The sequence below is a fragment of the Electrona antarctica genome (genome assembly GCF_951216825.1).
Source record: "Electrona antarctica genome assembly, chromosome: 14".
NCBI lineage: Eukaryota > Metazoa > Chordata > Actinopteri > Myctophiformes > Myctophidae > Electrona > Electrona antarctica.
The window spans coordinates 15622771-15642935 of record NC_136795.1 but is presented as its reverse complement, the minus strand read 5'-3'; the positions used below and the strand labels follow the sequence as shown (position 1 = coordinate 15642935).

The following is a 20165-nucleotide window of genomic DNA, read 5'->3' as shown; positions in this document are numbered from 1 at the left end:
AGAAGTAAAAGTACCCTGTATTGAACATTGCAAGTACTCCAGCAAAGTAAAAGTACCTCAAAATTGTATTTAAGTAGTTAGTAGTTGAGCAAATATACTTAGTTACTTTACTCCAATGGTAGTTACATTCTTGGTGTTTGCTTTCACCGTCTGTTAACAAGTGCTTATTGGCATTCCTCTATTTTCCTCAATTCCTGCCCTTCTCTGCATCCTTTAAACCTTCTTTCCTTCCTCTCTCCTCCTTCCCTTCTCTTTTCGCCACCAGTCCGTGATGATTTCTTCGGTAAGGTGTCCCTTGCCTTATTAACAGTCTTCATCTTATTGGTGGTTTATACATGATGATGTCACTTCCTGGCATGTGCTCCTCGCTTTGATGTCACACACCTCCCTACTGCCCTTGAACAGCTTTTTTAATGTATTTATTTATTTGTTATTTAATCTTTATATCAACCCTGCGTTGCGTCTCCCCATGCACTGGTTCACTCCATGAAACAGCTCTTCTTTAACCCATTAAGATCTGAGTCCCTGGTCTCTAAACTACCTCCCCCTGGCCAGCAGGGGCGCCTGATGGAGGGGAAAGGAACTGGTCGGAATAACATGTTCCTTCCACGCGGGGAAATGCAGGGGAAACTCTCCCCTGTCAGGTGAAAAGAAGCAGCTTGGACTCCTCATGCATAGAAAGAAGCATGAGGTCAGTCTGCTGCCCCCCCAGTTTGGCAGAGGAAGTGTAGCGCCCAGGGTTAAGATTAGATAATTGACACTGACAAAAAGATCTGAGTCTACAAAATGCCTTCTAAATCGGTTCTGAAATAGCAGATGTACAGTACAAGCAAGCAGCGCAGCAGATGTACAGTACAAGCAAGCAGCGCGGCACAAACTAAGTGATGTGCTGTGAGCTATCAATTCATAGACAAACTGTAACAACTGTTACAGTTTTCAGAGAGCTTTACAGGAACCACCTTTAACAAAGGAAACAAACAACACTCCTTGTCCTTAGACCTTCAATTGGCCAACCATTGAGTCTTGAGTGCCTAATGACATGAACATTCCATCACGTTTAAAAACAGATTCAAATGGGAGATAGTATAAGGTAGGCATTTAGAACATTGGCAATCCGTCATTTAGCTATATCCATTGTCTTATCTGACCTGTTATGTCAACTGCACATGAAGACTTTGTTCTTATATTAATATAATATAATATAATATAATATAATATAATATAATATAATATAATATAATATAATATAATATAATATAATATAATATAATATAATATTTGCAACACTGGAAAGCTACTGTGAGGAGGTAAAGGTTTGAATATATTCTATTATATTCATATTCAATTGGGGGCGACCGTAGCTGAGTGGGTAGAGTGTACAAACAAATCAATCATACCATCTGTCTAAACACCATGCCATCTAAATGATATATTTAGATGGCATATCTGCCTTACAGGAGCTTCTTGACTAACATTTCGGCATGGGGGTATACATTAAGCATGTCACTCAATCTGTATTTGTTTTGTTTTAAGCTTTTGTGTGAGTGTCCAGCTTACGGTACTCCAATGCTTGTTGCTTCTTTGTTTTTTTCTTTTCTTTTTTTTTGTATAAAAGTAAAATTATAAAAGAAAACAGAATAGTACAGTAGAGAAAGAACAATAATACAAGAAAAGGATTGACATGTTTATATATGTTGCGCTGTGAGGACTCTTCACAGGTACATTTCTTTTTAGCATAATTGAGGATTGAACACATTTCACCACATTCTCACCTATGATCATCTTGATGTTTGTGAGGATAAGAGCTAATGAGTTTTTTTAATGTTGCAGGGATGGGGAAGGAGGTGGAAAATCTTTTAACAGAGAACAAACAACTCCTAGAAACCAAGTAAGAGAGAGACGCACACACGCACGCACGCACACACGCACACACACACACACACACACACACACACACACACACACACACACACACACACACACACACACACACACACACACACACACACACACACACACACACGTTCATCAGGGGGAAAAAAAATGTAATCGATGTTTGGAAATTGTGAATCAATTTCTGAATCGTTGATAAGAATGAATACGAATTGCATGAATGGATTTCTAACACCGTATGACTGACTGCCCACGCCTCTTCCTCCGCCTCTGGCAGAAATGCTCTGAACATCGTGAAGAACGACCTGATTGCCAAAGTGGACGAGCTGTCGGGGGATCACGAGGTGTTGAGGGAGGAGCTGGAGGCTGTGAGACTGTCCAAGAACAAAGTGGACACCAGGGTCAAGGAGCTGGAGGAGGAGATTAAGAGGTGAGCCGTAACGGTCGAGTCCCACCAAGACCTGACATCAGCTGTTCTCACACTTTCTCGTGCCAAGGATCCACCTAAAATAGAGGGTACTGAGTGTCAAAAAACTACTTTCTGTTCAACTCACTTTGCCACTCGATTTACCACTCACTTTATGCATGTGCATACCCTCTATTAGATGTATTTGGTCACGGACCCCCATCTGAAAATGGTTTGTGCCAGGGGACCCCCAGAAGAGAAGATTTGTGTTAAAAAATAAAAAAATATTATTTTCTTTCTTTCTTTTTTTTGCATGATTCGACTACCAGTCGACTGTAGGTCAATCAGATTCGACTATATGAATTCCTGGTTGGGGACAGGCGTGTGTACTCTCTCCTGAATGTTCCTTTGCTTTGGCTTTTTGCAGGTTGAGAGCAGAGGCTCTGGGAGCATCTCAGGAATCCAAGGATGAAGGGGGTGATGATGTGAGTGTATTTCATTATAAGAATAACTTGCCTCCTGGAGATCACCTGGTGTGGCTACAGGGGGTGGGGGAGCCATGAGGCGTGCCGTGTGCCACCATTTCTTTTATTTATAGCTGGGGGCACACTTGTAAAGATTTGGCTTTTGGTGACTAGTTTTTGAATTTTGGCGTGGTGTTAGGTATGGGTATAAGGTTTTCAAAAAGCTGTGCAAACGCGTTGGGTGCGCCCCCTAGTGGGCTGTTTGCACAGACTCAAATATTAGATACGTATAGCTATGGTTGTAAACCAAAATAATTGATAAAATAGATTTTTCAATGGATTCTGTTTGGGTGTGCTAAATAACATACACATTTTTTACGGAAAACGAACAACCAACTTGAAAGGCATCGTTTGCACGATGGCGTCCACGATGGAGCTGCTGGGGGCTTAAAATGCCTATGGTTTCATTGCAAACCGACCACTAGGGGGCGAGCAAAATTAGTTTGCAATGGTTTTTGAAAAGCTTATGACCATACCTAACAGCATGCCAAAATTCAAAAAGCAGTTACCAAGTGCATAATTGTTATGATTTTTTACGTGACGCTGCTGGGAGCTAAAATGCCTATACAATGTATAAACTGTGATTAATGTAAAAAATCATAACAATTATGCACTTTGAATTTTGGCATGCTGTTAGGTATGGTCATAAGGTTTTCAAAAACCATAAACTCATTTGGCTTGCCCCCTAGTGGTCGGTTTGCAACTTTGGAATGAAACAGGCATTTTAAGCTCCCGGCAGCCATCGTGGACGCCATCTTGAAAACGATGCCTTTCAAGTTGTTCGTTTTCCGTAAAAACTTAGTGTGTTATTTAACACACCCAATGGTAACAGAATCCATTGAAAGATCTCTTCTATCAATTATTTGGGGTTCCAACCATATACTGACATATCTAATAGTGGTTTCATTGCAAACCGACCACTAGGGGGCGAGCCAAATTAGTTTGCAATGGTTTTTGAAAACCTTATGCCCATACCATGCCAAAATTCAAAAAGTAGTTACGAAGTGCATAATTGTTATGATTTTTTACATATTAAATCCCAGTTTATAGGCATTTTAGCTCATTTTAGCCACCGTGTTATTTAGCACACCCAATAGTAATCCATTGAAAAATCTATTTTATCAATTATTTTGGTTTACAACCATAGCTATACGTATCTAATATTTGAGTCTGTGCAAACAGCCCACTAGGGGGCGCACCCAACGCGTTTGCACAGCTTTTTGAAAACCTTATACCCATACCTAACACCACGACAAAATTCAAAAACTAGTCACTAAGAGCCAAATTATGGTGATTTCTTACGAGTTCGCCCCCAGCTATTATCAGTTTTAAACTCAGACAAAGCAGGCTTTAATATACTCAATACAGTCACAAATTTAACATACATTTTTAAGAAAACATTTAAAGAGCATTTGTCTATTTCCGTGCACAATCCAATATATACTGGGAATAATCAGGTTTATGGCAAATATTTGTTAGTTACAGAAGTTACAGAATGCATTAGTGTGATTTTGGCCATAACCTGTTTTCTAGTCAAAAGTAGGCTCTGTTTGTATTTAGTTGTGCTACGACAGTGCATTCACCTGGGATAACAAAGCACAGCAGAATACAGGCTGTCATATTCCAGGCGTAGTGCAGGATGCCATATGTGACCAGATTTGAATGAGAGCCTGCCATCGCGCAAATTCCAGCTTTTCACCAGAGGAGAAAAACTTTTTTTTATTTTCCCAAAATGAGTTAATAGACTCTTCACATGCTAGAGCATGTCTGAAATAAGTGTCAGAGCTGAAATCGACATGTAAATATGAAATAAATAAGGTGTAATGTTAGAGACCACAGAAGTGAACCTTTCAAGCCTGTCTTCTCAACTCGCTGTTTTCTGCAAGACATTACTCTATAAGCCATATCTCCAAAACTGGTGGGTCAAACTGAACAACCAATATGTCAATTTGAAGCTATGATTCCCCGAACAAAAATTCAAAAAATCCAATAGCAGTCCCTCAGTCAAATTTGATCACATATGGTGTCGAGCCAGAGTTGCAAGGACTGTCTGATTGTTGCAGGGGTGAAATGGCAACGTTTGTGTGGGAGATTCAGAGTCATCTTTAGATTTCTTAGAGGAATTATTGTGTGATTTGCGTTTTGCTTATTTCTCGGTTCACTTCCTGTGTTTTTGAGAACCATCGGGCTATCTGTGACTTCTTGATGCAAAGGTAAAACCCCCCCGCACAAATTTAACATTAAAAACTTTAAAGTTATAATAAAAAATAATATAGTTTCACGGATTTCACTAAACAATTCATATAATATCTAATTTCAACAGTCATCCGTTCTGTCTGTCATCTCTATCGCAAGCTTCCTTCCTTTAATATATAGCCTGCCTGCGCTAATCTGCAACTGCTTTTTTAGAGGCAGGGAAACTCCATGCAAAACTGACCCTCTAAATGTGTGAGCGTTGGTGAATCCATCTAGAATGCACACCTGTTTCCTCACGTCAAGCCTGGTTTGTACTTACGGTGGCGTGCTGGTGTCGTGGTCAGTAAATAGCAGGTTCTGAGCTTGTAGATCTGCTATTTACCGCAGGCAACACCTGCCGGTAAGTAAGTACAAATGAGGCTTTATGTGCACTATTCTCTCTAACATGCATCTGCATAAAGGAGAGAAGTGCACTTTGTGTGAGGACACACAACAGTGCACTTAAATGACAGGAAAAGGCTGGTGCACCTCTGTGATAAAACTTACGAACGATACATGGTTTGACGATACGATACATGGATGACGTTGGTTCATATTTATGATGTGTGTGTGTAGATCTGCAATTTTCACTAGTTCCCGCAGAAAAATGTCTAAATTAATTCGTCTTTTTGGGGTCTTGAGCTAAAACGTTTTGGGAAACGCTGTGGCTGTAACCAACCAACCCAGGTCATGTCTCTGACTGTCTCCTCTTCCCTCCCTCCCCTCTCCTCAGTATTCGTCCCCGATGCAGGACGGGGACATGACCATGACCCAGAGGAGGCGCTTCACCAGGGTGGAGATGGCCCGCGTCCTCATGGAGAGGAACCAGTACAAGGAGAGGCTGATGGAGCTGCAGGAGGCCGTGCGATGGACGGAGATGATCAGGTAAGATGGTGATGATGATGGTGATGATAGTGATGAGCCTCGACAACCTTACAGGCGTATGCAAATTCTAAACTTATGTCATTTAGATATTATGTATTATGTATATTATGTTAGACGGATGTTAGGTTCTTAGCTTGCTTATGATCCTTGATGACTATTTCTATGTATTTGATGTATTACCATGTGTTGTTCTTGCTTACTGTAAGTGTCTGCTCTTACCTAAACTGGAATTGTAAATTGTATGATGATGATGATGATGATGATGATGATGATGATGATGATGATGATGATGATGATGATGATGATAATGATAAGTTAGGCCTGCATCCACAATTATGATCATAATCACCTAAATTGTAAATGATAAAGAGTCCATTCAATTTATATAAAATATTGTCTTCGGCACGCCGGCAGTCAGTGATTTGAGATCATCGTCGTAATCGTTTTCCATGTTGAGATATGTTTGAGTGTTTTCAAACATTTTCGAAACATTGTGGAAGTAGCTGATCCTACAAGCTTTTATTTAAAAAAAAATGCCGATGGTTACCCAGATTGCCCCTGGACTGACTGCCATCTGTCTTTCCTCTCAGGGCATCTCGGGAGAGTCCACAGATCTCGGAGAAGAAGAAGTCCACCATCTGGCAGTTGTGAGATTCTGTTTTTCTATACAGATGATGTAGAGAAGTATATATGTGATGTTGATGATTTGTACACTCTATGGACCCCCTGTGTGTCTGGAATAAAGATTAATTCAAATACAAATTTGAATTGACATATCTGTGTGCTCCCTGCAGCTTCGCCCGTCTCTTCAGTTCGTCGTCCAGCCCCCCGCCGGTCAAGCGGCCGTACTACAGCGTCAACATCCACTACAAGTCACCGTCTCCGGCCGGCTTCCCTCAGAGACGCAGCCACACCATGTGTCAGATCTCCACGTCCAACCGCACGCTCGAGTTCTTCCCCGAAGAGTGAGCCACGCTTCATGTTGACAGCACATTTTGACTTAGTTTTAGTCATATTTTAGTCTAGTTTTAGTCGACTAAATATCATAAGATTTTAGTCGACTAAATGTACAGTTGATTTTGTCTTGAATTTTTTTTGCTTTGATGGCGTCGTAATGGCAGATTTTAAAATTGTTTGCATGCTGAAAATGGCCTATCTGCTATTTTCAAAGAGCCACCCTGAGCACAACCAAACATAACAACCACTAGGCCATACCTAACATTTTAGTTTTTATTTGTTGACAAAACTGTCAATATATTTAGTATTAGTTTTAGTTGTCATGCTTAGTTTTTATTTAGTTATCGTCAGTGACAAAAGGTAGTTGACGAACGTTTTTTGTCATAGTAGTCGATGAAATTAACACTGAGCAACTAACAACTTACACAACATTTCATAATAATAAAAATACAAGAAAATACTTTTTAGAAATACTGAAAATAGCCGATCTCCAAGCTCTGAAAGCTTGAAATAATATGTTTGGGTCCTGGGAAGAACTGATGCTGTACCTCCTGGATCATCTCCACCCTCCCATTACATACACACGCACACACTCGCACACACACACACACACACACACACACACACATACGCACACACACACGCACGCACGCATGCATGCAGGTACACATGCCCATACTCTTTGTCTTAATGCATGGTTGCTTGCTTGTACCAGCTTAAGAAGCATTTGAAGTGGTCAAACTAGCAACCTGTTCAGAATAATCTTTCATAAAATCGTAATAGTCTAATCTAAGATACCATCAAAGCCAAGCCGATATTTCATAAAAGGTTAAAGCCTCGATCTGTGATTTCTTCATCTGGTTGGCTTAGTAAAACATCATGATTTTACATATTTTGTTAGTTGTTTAGGAAACAGCATACAGAACAAATTTGCCTGTTTTTCCTTTGGACTCTTGTTGGAATGTTGCATTGTGTCTATAGACATTTTGTTCACTGAAACACTAAATCACCATAACACGCTCTATACGCATTATTGTTAATAATAATGAAGTGCATTTTTTTTGTTGGCTTGGAATGAAAGTAAAGCTTAGCTTCTCTCTCTCTCTGTCTCTCTCTCTCTCTCTCTGTCTGTCTCACTCGCTGCTGGCTGGCCATGCTGCTAACCGCTTCGCCCTTTTCTCTCTCCCTCCCTCCCTCCCTCCCTCCCTCCCTCCCTCTCCCTCTCTCCCTCCCTCTCCCTCCCTCTCTCTCCCTCTCCCTCCCTCCGTTGCTTTGCAGACTGGCCAGTAATGGTGTTGCGTCTCTCCTCAGTGATTCGGCGATGTCCGCCCGCCGAGAGCAACGGCGTGAGCAGTACCGGCAGGTCCGTGAGCACATGCGCCGCGACGACGGCATCATGCAGGCTTGCGGCTGGAGCGTGCCGTCCCGCTTCAAACAGGTACACCGCAACGCCAAGAACCAATGGGCTCTAGGCACACATGCAATTTTGGAAAGAATTTGGGCCCCTTCTCTACTTCCTTCACAGGTGTTACTGCTGATACTAATGAAGGCTCTTTTCCATTCTGGTCAAACAGAGTCAGGGTGCTGCTATTGTGCGTGTTGGCTCACTGGAAACACTGCTACACCAGTGGGTCTCAAAAACGTGTCCTTGAGTCGGTTCCAAATGGCCCCATACGGGTGTGTAACTCTGAGTGTACAAATATAACCAAATGGACCCTTACGGATCCACGCATCACAAAGTGGTGTGGCGGCGAAGTGAGCTTGTCGATCTGCTACTTTTGCTCCTTTTGAATTTGAATTCTGAAAAGTAACAGTTGCCGTTTGCACCCAAAGGAGACGTTATACATTTTGTGCAATGCAGTCGTGTGCCGGAAATAGCAAGTTTTTAGCAGTATTTTTACTGCGTCTTAATTATAATTTTTTCTTTTTATGGAATTTCTTAGATTTGTCTGTTTTGTCCTCTCCCAAACACAGCCTGCTGGTCAGACGGACAGCGGACAGGACGGACAGCTGAAGAGAACACAGGTAAGTGCGACGTGTGATTCAAGATACCGACACGGTCGCGTAAAGACCCGCCCCCCTCTGATTGGCCTACCGAGCGTCCCCCTCTGTGACGTACGCGGAACTGCTTCGCCTCTAGTCATGTGTCACATTCGCGAGCATGGAAACGGTGACGGTGTCACAGTACCAGGATATGCACCAGGGGTCCATATCGGGTTGCAACTCGAACGGGGCTGAGTCGGCTCAAGCAAACTTCGCAACGTTCGACACGGCAGCGCGCTCTGTGGTGTCTCTCGTGGCTCAAGTTCACTTGAGACGGCGCCCCTCCGTCACGGTCTAATACTATACTTTTTCGGCCAAAAACAAGTAGTCGGCGGTTATTGGAAAAATAGTGGCAGCAGCAGGATTCGAGGACCCACTTTTGGGCTGCGGACCCATTTTTAATACGTAACAAGCCTGAAGGAACTGGGTTCCACCACCAAGCCCCCCACCCCCTCCCCCACTGGTTCAACTTCCATCCAGTTACTTATATTACTTACTCTCTTTCGAATGGTCTTATGACATAATGTGTCTCGCCTCCCCACTTTCAGATAACCAATGAAAAAGAGGACAACCGCATGAAGAATGTACCTGTTCCTGTCTACTGTCGCCCCCTGGTGGAGAAGGATCCCAACAGGAAGGTAGGAAGACCAAGGAAGTTAAAGGTCTCTAAGGCGCCTGAAAAGCGTGACAACCACTGGACTAGATTATCCTTTCATTGGACCTCAAATGTCCCACAAGTAATAGTAGAACGTGAGCAAAAGACCGTTTTCCTGGTCCTCCTCGCAAGAAAATTGGGTTGTTTTATTGTTGTAGAATTTATTTTAATTTCATAGAGAGAGATATAGTTTTACAATGAGAAATGAGATTCAGGTTTACGTTTAGCGTTAGATTTAGTCGATTTGTAATGCAAACGTGTGTGTGTGTGTGTGTGTGTGTGTGTGTGTGTGTGTGTGTGTGTGTGTGTGTGTGTGTGTGTGTGTGTGTGTGTGTGTGTGTGTGTGTGTGTGTGTGTGTGTGTGTGTGTGTGTGTGTGTGTGTGTGTGTGTGTGTGTGTGTGTGTGTGTGTGTGCACACGCGTGCGTGCGTGCGTGTGTGTGTAGTTGTGGTGTGCAGCGGGTGTGGACCTGACGGGGTGGAGGGCCTGGAGCCAGGAGCCTGTAGCCAAGGCTCTGACCTGTGACCCTCTGCACAGTGAGGAAGGAGCGGACACCAAGAGCAGCACCAACAGCTCCCCAGAGAAGAGGAAGGTAAGGCCAGGGAATCCTGAAAAGTAGCAGTTCCAACACTTTCGGAACATTAAGAGGTTTACACCCAGATAGGAAAGATAATCACGCAAAAAAGAAAGAAAAATAAAACGACACAAATGCTTTCCAAGTTTTAATGGGGTTTAATGGTACGGTTGTTCTTCCATCCCAGTCTAAGGAGATCCAGGAGACGGACGCCATGAGCAGCAGAGTGTGGATCCTGACCAGCACACACTCTGCCAGCAAGGTGGTCATCATCGACGCCAACCAGCCTGGCTCCCTGGTGGACCAGTTCAATGTGTGCAACGCCCACGTGCTCTGCATCTCTAGTGTGCCAGGTGAGACCAATTACCAATTAGTGTCATCTCCATCGCTTTAGAACAGTAGGACCAAGGGGGTCCCCCCGGCAACAGTAGTTAATCTATATAGCATCACAATCGTTTAAACCACTTTATCCATTTATACGTGGGCTATAAAAAAGGCAGATCTACAAGGTTACAGTGCGGCACCTCGTGCCACGCTGCAAGCTTGTACATCTTAAAAAAAAACATTGCTGTGCTATCAGGACACCAATTCTAAGTTAATTTCTTTCGTAGGCATCAAATTGGAAAAATATATAAGGCGGTGAACTTAAAGAAGGTCCGAGGCAGCTCTGTTTGTTTTACCCCGTCCAGGACAGGCTTCAGACGTGCCTCCTCAGGAGACTTAGGTCAGATCTGAACCCATTTGATTTGGCGTTACTGGGCTGGGTTTTTCCTTTTCTTTTACATGAGTTGGGCGTGTTATAATGTAGTAGACTCTGGAAAAGCATTCCAGCAGCCAGCTCGTAGCATGGCTTGTTAGGCAATAGACTTTCAATCCATACCTTGTGGGTTTGAATCCTTCTCACTCCATTTTTGTGTCCACCGCAAAGTTTGCTTTGGTCCGACATGCGCTGCGACGTGCTTGCGGTTATGTTTAGGTTTGGGGTAGGGTTAGTAATAGTAATGGTCGACATACAGTACATGTTAACCCACATGCGTTGCGTCATGCTTGCGGTTATGGTTAGGTTTGGGGTTTGGGGTAGGGTTAGTAATAGTAATGTCCAATTGTCTGACATACAGTGTTCACTGGGTTGGGCTTGCTAGTATGTCTGTCAGAAGACGTTAAGGGGTGAAAACACCCCTTAACGTTAACAGGTGACCACCAACACATTTGGGTCCACTAGTAATGTGTCACACGTCATTAAATAGTGCCCACAACCATCTTCACATGACATCACCACTTCACCAATCAGAACAGAATGCACCTTAATATGTTCGTGAATACACATTACGTAATTATCACAACTTGCTATACTATGTTGGAAAACTGGATAATGTCTTAACATACTTTTTCTCTTCTGGGGGTCCCTGGCAAGGGGGAGAACCCTTTGTTGGATTAATGGCTCAGGAATGCGACAGAAACAAAAATTGGGGGGCGTTTGCTTTAATCCCTGTGTCCAGCTGCCAGCGAGAGTGACTACCCGGCAGGGGAGATCGTCCTAGACCCGGGAGACGGCGGGACGGGCGGCGGAGAGGAGACGGGTGGCGTGGAGGGCATGCTGGCGGGCATCACTCTGGTGGGCTGCGCCACCAACTGCAGCGTGGCACGGAGCAGCAACTGCTCCTCGCGCACAGACACCCCCATACTAGACAAAGGGCAAGGTGAGCCTTGTAGGAAGTCACTATAAGTGACTTTTCACTCGAGTACTGTACGTCAGTAATAGTCATGGTTTCAAGTTCTCAGTCGCCATGACCGATGTCAGCCATTTAGTATGAGATTAACGCGTATCGATGAGATGGGGTGGGATGAGAGAAAGAGAGAGAGAGAAAGAGAGATAATTCATTTCTTGCTTCATTTCTGATATGCCCTGGGAGAGACACATCTTTTCACTGCTGAGTGAGTTTGTTTATTTATTTTTTGTATAATCTCATCATTAATCTTGCATATGTTCTGTTTTCCTGTAGCAGCAATGAATGGTAAGCTCCACCCTGCCCAGTCTGCAGAGGAAGCAACGGAGGCCACGGAGGTGACGGTGCCTGAAGCGCCAGTCGCCAGCCACGCGGCCGGACCGCCGGGACACTTCACCGAACACGTCTTCACCGACCCCCAGCCTCGCCTTGCAGACGCCACTGATAGGTAGGAGCAGTGTTGATGTCGTCCACTAAAACTATGACGAAATATGTTCGGCGGTTGCCTTTTTTCACTGGTGAAAACTTCATGGCTGGTTTGTGTTGTCCTGACAGAAGCACAGGTCAGTCCAAAGAGGAGACGACGGCTGCCCCGGAGTCTGAGGAGGGAGGCGAAGAATCCAAGAATGTCACCAGCGTCGCCCCCACCATGTGGCTGGGAGCACAGAATGGATGGTGAGTAGTCTCTCAAAGCTCACTGGTTCCCAAACACTGGGACACTTTTTTATGGGTCCTTTTACTTTTTGTTTCCTACATTTTGTTTTTAATTATTATTTCAAAACATTCCCCAATTTCCTTTCCAGTAATTTCACGAAGAAATAAAAGAAAAATCGAATAAATTCCATAAATTAGAAAACACATGTTCAAGTAGTAGTGAAAGTAGCCGATCTACAAGCTCACAACACAGCACGACGTGACGCATTGTGAGCTTGTAGATCTGCTATTTTCACTAGTTTGAGGCCCTAGCAAACATCTGATTTCTCTTCTGGGTCTTGAGCTCAAACGTTTGGGAACCACTGCTCCAGCTATAGACTCTGTCTTCAATGTTTTCCAGGCCAAAATCCCCTTAGCTGAGAGAGAGAAAGAGAGAGAGAGAGAGAGGCAGAGAGAGAGAGAGACAGAGACAGAGAGAGAGTATCTACGTATTGTATAGAATTGTGTTGCAGATTAAACCTTTTCATGGATTTCATAGGTAGCTCCATAGACTTGTTTGACTGTTCCACAGAATGGTGAAAATAGCAGATCTACATGCTCACAGCACCTCGCAACGTGTTGTGAGTATTTACTGTAGCTCTGCTATTTTCACTATTCTGTGAAACTGTGTCAAACAAAATGTAATGCCTCAACTCCTACATAATGTACCAATAGTAAAAGTACCCTTTATGCAGAATGTCCCATTTCACAAGTTCAGTACGTAAAGAATCTAAACGGAAGTAAAAAATATCTCTCAAAATTGTACTCAAGTACTTTTTCACCACTGACGTGCACTTAGCAGTTGAAACTGACTCATCCTCTCTCAAAGGCTGTACGTGCACTCAGCAGTCGGCAACTGGAAGAAGTGTCTTCACTCTATCAAACTGAAAGATTCTGTCCTCAGTCTCGTGTAAGTAAACCTTTGTGTGTGCGTGCTGGCGTGCATGCGTGTGCTGTGGCGTACATTCATAGTGTTAATACACCTATAAATAATAGATATAATGTATTATGCTGCGCTGTGCACACATACACATAATGGATAATATGTATTAAGTAGGAACCTCAAACTGTGCTATAACTAATGTACATCATTTGCATTTTTTTCCCCATGATATGTAGATGTTGCTACAGTATTCTTTGATTATCTTGAATACCTTAAATCTTAAGGTAATTTTTACCATTTGCAGGGGTCATCGCCATGTTGGCTTGTGGTGGAAATTTTTTGTCAAAATTCTATTTTTACCACGGACATACAAAATGACCGGACAATAATATTACCAGAAACATAATTAAGAGACAGCCCATAACAGGTCTGCAACTTTGAGAGTGTACAAATGTGTACAAAATGGAGACTGTACGGGTCCATTTGGTTCCATTTGTACACTCTCAGAGTTATGGGGGTCCTTGCAAATACAATGTTTGAGAACAACTAGTACTAGTGGACTCATAATCTGCCATAGTGTTGTAGTAAATCAGTGTCATACATATTCTAAAGAAAACCTGGATACTTGACATGCAGTAATTGGGTCTTATGATCAAAATAAGAACATGGTGTGTAAAACAGAAAATCTGAAATGTGCCACAGTCCACGGACAAGACCAAGTCTTTGCCACGGACATATTTGCCCGTGTACGGACATTGATGAGTGATGACCGCCTGGCCGTGTGCATTTGGGAAGCGTTTTGAATGAAAGTGCATGCTGTTATCTCTTGTCTTCTACACTGCAGGCATGTGAAGGGGCGTGTCCTGGTCGCCCTGGCCGACGGCACTCTGGCCATATTCCACAGAGCTGAGGGTACTTTGCCTTTTAAGCCATTTTGTTTTGTTTAGCTTTTAGGAGAGTTAACATAAAAAAAAAGATTTTAGAAGAAGGAGTTAATGCAGCGTCACAATAATTTCAACCACTTTATCCATTTATATGTTAGCTATTCAAACATGGCAGATCTACAAGCTCACGTTGCGTCACTTCGTCGTACCCCACTCAATCTCAAAGGAAAATATAGTACTTTTACTCCACTACAATTATAAGTTACTTTGTAGACGTTTATTATTATTACAAAACACACTAACCACTTCAGCCCTACAGTATGTATATAGTCCTATGCCATTTGAAAAGTAAAAAACATGTGAGTACTTATTCCATCCCTGGAAGGAAGCCGAACAAAAATACATTTGACTCTTTGTACTGTATGCCGACTCAGAGCGACTACTCGTGAGATAAAAGCATGGGTCACTGTTTCAAGGTCTGCAGTGCACAGAAATGACTTAATTGTTGTGGCTGATGTTCCTGGAATCTGTAAATACCAGGCTTGAACTACTCTTGTTACTTGGACGTTAAATCCAAGATCAGAATCAATTATGCCCAGGCCAGGTTGCAGGCCGTATGCGTAATCTAAAGCTAAATTGTTGATGTTGTTTTGTATAGAGTAGTGGTTCTCAAACCTTTTCATGTCAAGGAGCCCTAATTGTAACATGTTTTTGGTCACGGCTCACAGACTCCCCCATCTGAAAAAGTTTTGTGTCAGAATATGTATATCTGGTCTTTTTGAATAGTTAACAAATAGACCAATTATTTGTTTACAAACATTGAGGCTGGTCGCATGGGTGACTGTTTCATGTAATCAATTCCCAACAGATCTCCAAACCTGTTGTTTTGGGGAGCGCTGGTTTCAGTTCATTCAACCTCATCTTGTGTGTTGTCTAGTGAGGCGCACCCTAGGGAGACATTTATACTTCATTGCACAACAGTATTTCCCACAGAGAACATCTGATATACAAGCTCACATCGCGTCGCGGATGCGACTGTTGTGAGCTTAGAGGTCTGCTAGTCTCGGCCGTTCTCTGCGCACGCGACACCTTCGTGGGACAGAGCATAAATTATACTTGATGTGCTGCAGCTGCGTGTGCACAAACAGGCTCTGCTGCCGTGGTCATGAGCGCTCCCTGCGTTCTTATGACAGCGACAGGAGGTGTGTTTTTGAGGACAACTATTTTGAATTGCTATTATTGTTAACACACAACAGAAACCAAGGATTATATATTTCAAGGGCGAGAGATCACAATAGAAATCCTAATCATTCTTCCTCCACACTGGGAGAAAAACAGCATATGAAAGTGTGATGGTGCATTTTTACACGTGAGCGCAGTTAGAACTTTTCCATTGCATCTTATGAGAGGCAGGGTTCATGTGCTGCAGGCTTGTGCGCGCGCGCATGCTGGTGCTTATCAGTGTGACGTCTTCTGTTAAGGATAACATGGATAAAGTGGTTAAAATGATTGTGATGCTGTATTAATTTTTTTTTCTGGGGACAGGCGGTTCCTTTGGTTTACATAATGTGTGTGTGCGTGTTTGTCCTTCTGTTCAGCAGACGGACAGTGGGACCTGTCCAACTACCACCTGATGGACCTGGGCAGGCCGCACCACTCCATCCGATGCATGGCGGTGGTCCACGACCGCGTCTGGGCGGGCTTCAAAAACCAAATCCATGTGATTCAGCCAAAATCAATGCAAATAGAGGTGCGAGTCACTGCCCATGCACAAACCTCTAATAAGTACCCTATTGGTCTGAATATAAGACCATACGTTTTCTTTCCAATGGAAATATCCTAAAAAACGGGGTTGTATTATAATCGGGGACTAGACTATTTGACATTCACTGTTCTTTTGACACAAAATGAGTCTTGAAAAATGGGGATCGTCTTATAATCAGAGTCGTCTTATATTCGGTACAATACGGTATTAGACATTTACCCACAAGTGTGGGTCGTTTTTAATTTATGAATCATTTTGCTTTTTTGGAATGTTTTTTTAAATGGTTTTGAAATAATAATAATTAAAAACAAAATGTAGGGAACAAAAAAGAAAGGTACCGGTAACCATAAAAAATCAGATCTTTATTGTCATTGCTTGCATGAAACAACAAAATTCAGTTCAGAGCTTCACCACTGGCATACAAATACATAACCATACTATATACAATAAACCCAAAGTGCAATAGTGCTAGTGTAATGTAATAGTGCAAATTCATAATAGTTCAGCAATGCATAGTTGAAAGTTCAATGCAAAGACCAAGTCTCAGGGATGGGGGGGCGGGGGGCAGGTTGTTCATTCAGCAGCCTGACAGCCTGTGGGTAGAGGCTGTTGGTCAATCTGTTGGTTCTGGACCGGATAGATCGATATCTCCTACCAGAGGGCAGACGTTGGAAAAGATCACCATCTTTTCCAACGGGATGCTGTGTGGAACTGGTCCTGTAGGATGTTATTTGCACGGCGTAGGCAATGGGAGGTGAAGACTGTCGAGATCTCTGGGAGACTGGTCCCAATGATCCTCCCTGCAGCCTTGACCACTCTGTGGATGGCCTCCTTGTCTGCCCTGGTGCAGCTGGAAAACCACACCAGTAGTTCATAGGTGAGCACACTCTCTACTGCACAGTGGTAGAATTTGATCAACAGAGCTTGTGGGAGTCTTGCCCATTTAAGTTTCCTTAAAAAGAAAAGGCATTGCTGTGCCTTCCCCACGGCAGAGGTGATGTTGGTCCTCCAGGACAGGTCGTCGGCCACAGTCACGCCCAGAAACGTAAAGTTCGAAACCCTCTCATCGGTAATGAGGAGTGGGGAGTGGCTGAGATGTCCGGACCTGCGGAAATTGGTTTTTGATGTATTTTGAGCTACAGTAAGTTGTGATTGCAGCACCATGCCACCAATCCCTCGACCTCCGTCCTGTATAAGGTCTCATCATTTCCCGTGATGAGGCCAAGTACTGTTGTGTCGTCCTTGCGCGACCTTAGTGGTTCTCATGTTCCATCCCCCCACAAAAAAGAAAAACAAGTTAAAAAGTAGCAGACGTAGCCTACAAGCTATCTTTTTCACGGCCCACTGCCACCACACCACACAAAAAACACCCGAGGCTTGTTCCCTTTTCAATATTTTTTCCCTTTTCGTCACAGTACTGTATTTGCACTTGTTTTAGTTTATTTATTTTTTATCCATCTCCTTTTTCTTCCCTCATCTTAGAAGTCGTTTGACGCCCATCCTAGGAGAGAGTCCCAGGTGCGACAGCTGGCGACGCTAGGCGACGGCGTGTGGGTGTCCATCCGGCTGGACTCCACGCTGCGCCTCTACCACGCCGTCACCCACCAGCACCTACAGGACGTGGACATAGAGCCCTACGTCAGCAAGATGCTGGGTGAGAGTCCAGTCATCATTACAAACAATTCACCACTTAAACCCCATATGGGTAACAGGGCTCAATTCACCTTGATTTGATTGATTTGATTTTTGATCAAAGCAAGGTGCTAACTAGAAGAAAGTTATCCTCAGAATATGGAGGCTAGGGTTAAAGTGGTTAATGTGGTAACACTGGGGACCAACTAGGGGTCCCGGACTTGAGTCATTTGATCAGGTATTTAGTAGTAGTCATATTTTCCAGATTCCATTACAGTTGGCTATAATGACTGCCCTCCACCAGCACCGGCAACCTGGCCCATGGCACCCAGAGGAGCGCACCCTTTTACTGTTTTGTGTTTTGAGGTTTGTTTTTAAGACTCTGGTTATAATCCACAGGTACTGGCAAGCTGGGCTTCTCCTTTGTGCGAATCACGGCCCTCCTGATTGGTGGAAATCGTCTATGGGTGGGGACAGGAAATGGCGTGGTCATCTCCATCCCCCTGACAGAGAGTGAGTCTGACGTTCATACACACACATATGCCAATCATACTACAGTGTCACACAAAAGTATTAAAAATAGATAGACAAGGCCCGGTCCGGCCTAGCGGTCCGGGCACCTAGGCTGCTAATCCAGCCTGGCAGCGTGTCGTGGGTTTGACTCCCGATCCCGACGACCTTTGCTGCGTGTCACTCCCCATTTCCTGTCAGCTTACTGTACACTATCAAATGAAGGCAGAAAAAGGCCCAAAAAAGATCTTAAAAAAATTAAAAAGATATTGTCAATGTAGGGGTCCCCTTCCTACTTTCTTTCTCTATGATCCTCTTCGGCCCAGGCGGTGGCGTAACCGTCTGGGCACCCGACTGGTAATCCAGTCACAGTGTGCCGCGGGTTCGACTCCCGAGCCCGACACGGCCTTTACTGCATGTCTTCCCCCATCTCTCTCCCGTTTCCTGTCAGCCTACTGTCTGTCCCTTCAAAAACCAATAAAAGGCGTAAATCTCAACCGGAACCTGTGGTCCGGTTGAGATCCGGAACCACAGGATCCAACATCGAGGAACCAGGAATCGGTTCCATCACATTTGGAACTGTTTTTCTATCACACTTGGACTGTGGACTTCATGTCTGCTATACAATTAATACCGCTGGTTCTTAGACTTTATAATAAGGACCACCATGACTCTGAGGCCCCTTTTACATCAAAAGCACATTGGTTCTAGAACTGGTTCCGTTCTTTATTTTTTTATGATAGTTTTACAATTATGTTTCACCTCTATTTTCTGGACTGGTTGGGACAGTGCCTTCTGAGTAAAGGGGGAAAAACTAAGACTAGAGATGGATGGCTCCCCACACACTGGCTCCCCGTTTCAGCCAGGATCGACTACAAGTTCCTGCTAACCACATCGATGTCGATGATCGATGTGGATGTGGATGTGGATCGATGTCGGTCAATGTCGATCGATGTCGATGTCGGTCAATGTCGATGCCGATCGATGCCGATCGATGTCGGTCGATGTCGATGTCGGTCGATGTCGATCGATGTCGAATCGATTGATGTTGATCGATGTTGATCGATGTTGATCGATGTCGATCAATGTTGGTCGATGTCGGTCGATGTCGATCGAAGTCGATCGATGTCGGTCGATGTTGATGTCGATCGATGTCGGTCGATGTTGATGTCGATCGATGTCGGTCGATGTTGATCGATCGATGTCGAAATGCGGAAATCACCCTTCGCTACCGACATGCGTTTTTCCGACATGCGTTGCGTCGTGCTTTCGGTTAGGGTGTGGTTAGGTAAGCCTGTAAGTTTATATCACATCTGCATCTTCCAACTTGAATAGATGACACGCCAACTTTGGTTCCCACTTCAGGGCAAGAAGAAGCACTTTCTCGTTCCAGATCTGAAGCAACTTTTAGGGATCTGAACCAATTAATTTGGTTCAAAATTAGGCGGGAAACAAGAACGGAGCCGGGTTCAACCCCTGATGGAAAAGGACAGACCTGTAAGGGTCTATGGGACCGTTAAGGAATCGGAATTGGTTAAAATCCTAAAGGATCCCAACCCTACACACACACCTCTTCTGTCCTGACTATTTGCTCTGTGCTCTTTTCTCCTCTGCTTACCTTCCTCGTCCTCTTCCTCCTCCCGTCCTCTAGCGGTAGTCCTACACCGGGGACAGCTCCTGGGTTTGAGGGGTAAGTGGGAGCGCTCTCTCCCGTAAAACCAGCTCCCATGCAGCATCCTGCTTGCCTTCCATTCCAGGGCCATATCTGTTAAGAAACTGGCGGCCCTAGAAAAAGCTATTTCATGTTTCACGGACGCCCGGTTGACATGTGTTTGCCCTCTCCGAGGTAAAGATGGATCTGTTATGGATCATGGCACACAGTCATACGGTCATTTGTCC

The 20165-nt window shown here is 43.9% G+C and overlaps 1 protein-coding gene across 1 annotated transcript in view; it reads left to right on the top strand.

Annotated features, from left to right (window-relative positions):
• The window catches only part of mapk8ip3 (mitogen-activated protein kinase 8 interacting protein 3), a gene marked incomplete at its 3' end in the record, with an annotated part of 40068 nt that extends 20086 nt beyond the window's left edge, over positions 1-19982 (top strand). Inside the window, exons 12-31 of the mRNA XM_079520694.1 lie at positions 1831-1888; positions 2171-2323; positions 2727-2784; positions 5792-5943; positions 6534-6590; positions 6738-6908; positions 8179-8338; positions 8875-8925; positions 9492-9581; positions 10044-10190; positions 10360-10525; positions 11672-11872; positions 12176-12347; positions 12455-12574; positions 13422-13502; positions 14320-14387; positions 15958-16109; positions 17607-17778; positions 18156-18269; positions 19918-19982. Of these exons, the coding sequence (XP_079376820.1) occupies positions 1831-1888; positions 2171-2323; positions 2727-2784; positions 5792-5943; positions 6534-6590; positions 6738-6908; positions 8179-8338; positions 8875-8925; positions 9492-9581; positions 10044-10190; positions 10360-10525; positions 11672-11872; positions 12176-12347; positions 12455-12574; positions 13422-13502; positions 14320-14387; positions 15958-16109; positions 17607-17778; positions 18156-18269; positions 19918-19982 (2408 nt within the window). The remainder of the gene's footprint in view (positions 1-1830; positions 1889-2170; positions 2324-2726; positions 2785-5791; positions 5944-6533; positions 6591-6737; positions 6909-8178; positions 8339-8874; positions 8926-9491; positions 9582-10043; positions 10191-10359; positions 10526-11671; positions 11873-12175; positions 12348-12454; positions 12575-13421; positions 13503-14319; positions 14388-15957; positions 16110-17606; positions 17779-18155; positions 18270-19917) is intronic.
• Between the last annotated feature and the right edge of the window lie 183 nt (positions 19983-20165).